A 4,364-nucleotide genomic window follows, 5' to 3' on the forward strand; every position below is an offset into this window, starting at 1 on the left:
GGAGGGTACAGAGATCAGTGCTGGGTCACTGCCCACTAAGTGAATCTCATTTGAGGGCCATTTCAGTAACAGCCTTTTTAGTGCAGGGCCATTTCAGTAACAGCCTTTTTAGTGCAGGGCCATTTCAGTAACAGCCTTTTTAGTGCAGGGCCATTTCAGTAACAGCCTTTTTAGTGCAGGGCCATTTCAGTAACAGCCTTTTTAGTGCAGGGCCATTTCAGTAACAGCCTTTTTAGTGCAGGGCCATTTCAGTAACAGCCTTTTTAGTGCAGGGCCATTTCAGTAACAGCCTTTTTAGTGCAGGGCCATTTCAGTAACAGCCTTTTTAGTGCAGGGCCATTTCGATGAAGGCCATCTGAGTCAATGCTTCCCCAGACGCTGTGAGTCTGTGAGTCTCTCTCTGACCTGAGTCCGACCCACACATCTGATTATGCAGACGCCATTTTCCAGGAGAAAGAGAGAGGGGGGAGAGAGAGGGGGAGAGAGAGGGGGGGAGTGGGGAGAGAGAGAGAGAGAGAGATAGAGAGAGAGAGAGAGAGATGAGAGAGAGAGAGAGAGAGAGAGAGAGAGAGAGAGAGAGAGAGAGAGAGAGAGAGAGAGAGAGAGAGAGAGAGAGAGAGAGAGCGAGAGAGAGAGAGAGAGAGAGGGGGAGAGAGAGAGAGGGGAGAGAGAGAGAGGGGAGAGAGAGAGAGAGAGGGGGAGAGAGAGAGGGGAGAGGGGGAGAGAGAGGGGGGAGAGAGGGGAGAGGAGAGGGGGAGAGAGAGAGGGGGAGAGAGAGGGGGCAAGAGAGGGGGAGAGAGAGAGGGGAGAGAGAGATGGGGGAGAAAGAGAGAGGGGGAGAGAGAGAGAGGGGAGCGAGAGAGAGGAGGGGAGAGAGAGAAGGGGGGAGAGAGCGAGAGAAAGAGAGAGAGAGAGGGGAGAGCGAGAGGGGAGAGAGAAAGAGGGGAGAGAGAGAGAGAGAGAGGGGGGAGAGAGAGAGGGGAGAGAGAGGGGGGAGAGAGAGAGGGGCAAGAGAGGGGGGAGAGAGAGGGGGAGAGAGAGGGAAAGAAAGAGAGAGAGAGAGGGGAGAGAGCAAAGGGGGAGAGAGAAAGAGGGGAGAGAGAGAGGGGGAAGAGAGAGGGGGGAGAGAAAGAGAGGGGGGAGAGAGAGCGGAGAGAGAGAAAGGGGGGAGAGAGAAAGGGGGGAGAGAGAGAGATAAAAAACAAGATGAAGAGGACGAGCTAAAGGCCAAGCTCTCCTCCATCACTAATGGAACAACCACGTGACCAAGCAGCCCTATGAAATGACAACGTGCTGCTCCTCAGAGTAAAAAGAACAAGAGAAAAGGACATTCTCTTTAGTCAGCTGGTTACCGTTTCGTTTGGCTACAACCAAAACACTGTAAGATGTGATCCCGTGTGGCTCAGTTGGTAGAGCATGGCATTTGCAATGACAATGTTGTGGGTTAGAATCCCACAGAGGACCAGTATGAGAGAAAAAAAAGAAGTGAAAATGTATGCATGCGCTACTGTAAATCACTCTGCATAAGAGTGTCTATTAAAATGTAAAATGTGTCAGAAACATTCCCCTGTGTGCTGAGGTTATATGCGTCTCCCTAGAGTCCTCCCGACCCCTAGCCATAGCAGCATGATTTAATCAGAAGCTCCATTATAGATTAATCACACTAATTAACCTGACAATTGAGAGGGGGAGAGAGAAGAGGAGGACAGAGAGGTGATATAAAGGTGGAGGGGAGGAATAGAGAAAATGGTTTCTACACTGATATGCACCAGCTGAAACACACATTTCATTTCCTGTTTTCACCTCTTTCCTGTCTCTGCAGCTCCAATGGAAAGTCAGTATCCTGGGCTCAGACGGAGCGGGGTTCCCGTGGAAACCACCTGTGGCAGCGCCTGTCGTTCCACATCAAGAGGAAGGAGAACAACCAGACAGCTGTCATCAAGCCCTTCTCCAAGACCCCGGAGGGGCGCTACAGTGGGGGCGCTGACCTGCTCCCCCATATGCCATTGCCCTCCCTACCCCACCCCCACCCTGATGCAGACAAGACCCTGTACGAGCTCACAGAGGCAGAGGAGAGATACCCAGAGGAGAGATACCCAATCACCTACCGACCTCAGACCCCTTCACCAATCAGCACTGTTAGCCAGCGCTTGCATGGGGCGGGACTAAGAGATGAGCCACTTGTGATGGGCGTACCAACCTACCTCACCAGGGGTTCTGTAGGCGGGGGCGATGTGTGTGACAGTTCTCTGATGGATCAGATCAGCTGCGTGGTTAACCGTTTCACTGCCAACATCAGCGAGCTCAACAGCATGATGCTCTCCCCGTCCCCCACACACTCACACACACATGCCCACACACACACCCTGATGCCCTCTCACCCAGCAGATCCCTTCCTCCTCCCCCGGGAGATCCCCGCCACCATGACCACATACGCTGACGTCCAGCCCCTCCCCCATGTAGAGTCCAACGTAGGGGGACACGCCTGCCTCGCTCACCCCCTGCCACACTCCCCTCACAGTCTCCCTCACCCTCTGCCTCACCCTCAGGCCTCCACCTCTCCAGTGCGACACATCACTGTGGGGGCAGAGTCCCCTCTAAGGAGGGCAGAGCTGGAAGAGGAGCTAATGAATCTGACCCCGCCCTCGCCCTTCCGTGATTCGCTGGGATCGGGCAGTGGCTCCCCGGTCTCAGAGTCCACCCTGTGTCTGCCCCCGCCCTCGTCCCCTCCGCCCAAATACGAAATGCTGACCCTGAGAAACTACAGCCAGAGCTCTTCCTCACTGTGAGAGAGGGATGAGAGGAGAAGAGGAGAAGAGGAGGAGAGTGGAGACGGAGAGGGGGGACAGAGAAAAAACAGTCTCTTGGGGGAGAAAATGGCGATGGCTGCCTTGTGATAGAGGGAGGAGGACAGGAGGAGAAGAGATTGACCAGTCCCTCAGAGAGGTGAAAGCCCTCTACTGGCTAGAAGGAGGGACAGGAACAGGACACATCATCGTGTGATGTCATTGGACGGTGACCTGCAGTGTTTGTGTTTACATGTGTTCAGTGAGCAGCGAGGTATAACGTGGGGATTGTAGTTTGTCAGGCATCCAGAGCGAAAACAAGGACTACAAAAAAGCCTTTAGCGTTCTGGTGTTTAAGCGTATGGCCATAAGTCTCTACTTAGAGGTGTGTTTGGTCTTTTCTTTTGGTAGTGGCCTTAAACTAAAATGGCTGTCGACTAATTAGAGATGTTTATTGTGGTAGGGGGCACCTGCATAGACAGATAACCTCACAGAACTGACCAGCTGCTGCCATGGACACACATGGAATAACTATAAGGGCTGAGCAGAGCAGCTATGGCCACTGACACACCAACACACAGATGCACGCACACACACAAACATACACACACACAAACATACACACGCACACACGCACGCACACACACACACACACACACACACACACAAACACACACACACAAACACACACACACAAACACATGCATATCGGCTGTTGTAGGGAAAAGTGTAAATAAAAAAGATCTTGGAGAGCATCTAAATATCAGATGCTTCTGTTTATACATACCATGGATAGTGTGAAATACTGAAGAACTTTGTCTTAGTATTGCTCTCTCTCTCTCTCTCTCTCTCTCTCTCTCTCTCTCTCTCTCTCTCTCTCTCTTTCTCTTTCTCTCTCTCTCTCTCTCTCTCTCTCTCTCTCTCTCTCTCTCTCTCTCTCTCTCTCTCTCTCTCTCTCTCTCTCTCTCTCTCTCTCTCTCTCAGTGTTTCTTTGATCTTTGAGGTCTTTTGGACTATTAATTACTTCAGAAGTTTGAATGTATACTATTTTCTACATGTCTCCTGAAGCGATGGGACCAAACTTTCCACACCTCTGTGGCTGTGATTTTGCGGAGGCATTCTACCAGTATTGAACAGTTATACAGTAGTCAGTAACGTGCTAGAAAACTGTCCTGATTCAAGTAGAAAAAAATCCATCAATCAAACTAAAGTGAACTAGACACCAAGCCAATGTTCCCTCTAATGTTTTTCAGCGCTGCGCAAACTTGAACATTGTTACAATTCTGTGCAACTTTCAGCGCACGTTTACTGTGAACACTGAGGCAGTACCCGCTTTAAATTACAGTTTTCACAGTGGCCAAGTAGGCTACTGTGGCTATTTGATCATAATTAAGGCCTACCAGAGTGGCCTACCGTCATAAACAATGGAGAAAATGCATCCCATAAAATTTTTACATGGAAATAGCTGTTCTACCATTTAGCCTACAGTAGCAGCCAATGTGTGGTGTTCAATGTAGGTCTACATTCCATGAGACTTTTGAAAAAAAACATGCAGGGCTTGACATTAACCTGTTCATC

The 4,364-nt window shown here is 50.6% G+C and overlaps 1 protein-coding gene across 3 annotated transcripts in view; it reads left to right on the forward strand.

Moving 5' to 3' along the window:
* The window catches only part of LOC121567809 (metabotropic glutamate receptor 5), a 93,284-nt gene extending 89,860 nt beyond the window's left edge, over positions 1 to 3,424 (forward strand). For all 3 annotated transcript variants that reach the window (XM_045220169.1, XM_045220177.1, XM_041878108.2), the window contains one exon: positions 1,823 to 3,424. In XM_045220169.1, the coding sequence (XP_045076104.1) occupies positions 1,823 to 2,789 (967 nt within the window). In that variant the 3' untranslated portion in view covers positions 2,790 to 3,424. The remainder of the gene's footprint in view (positions 1 to 1,822) is intronic.
* Positions 3,425 to 4,364: the final 940 nt, after the last annotated feature.

The sequence above is a fragment of the Coregonus clupeaformis genome, chromosome 6 (assembly GCF_020615455.1).
Source record: "Coregonus clupeaformis isolate EN_2021a chromosome 6, ASM2061545v1, whole genome shotgun sequence".
Lineage (NCBI taxonomy): Eukaryota > Metazoa > Chordata > Actinopteri > Salmoniformes > Salmonidae > Coregonus > Coregonus clupeaformis.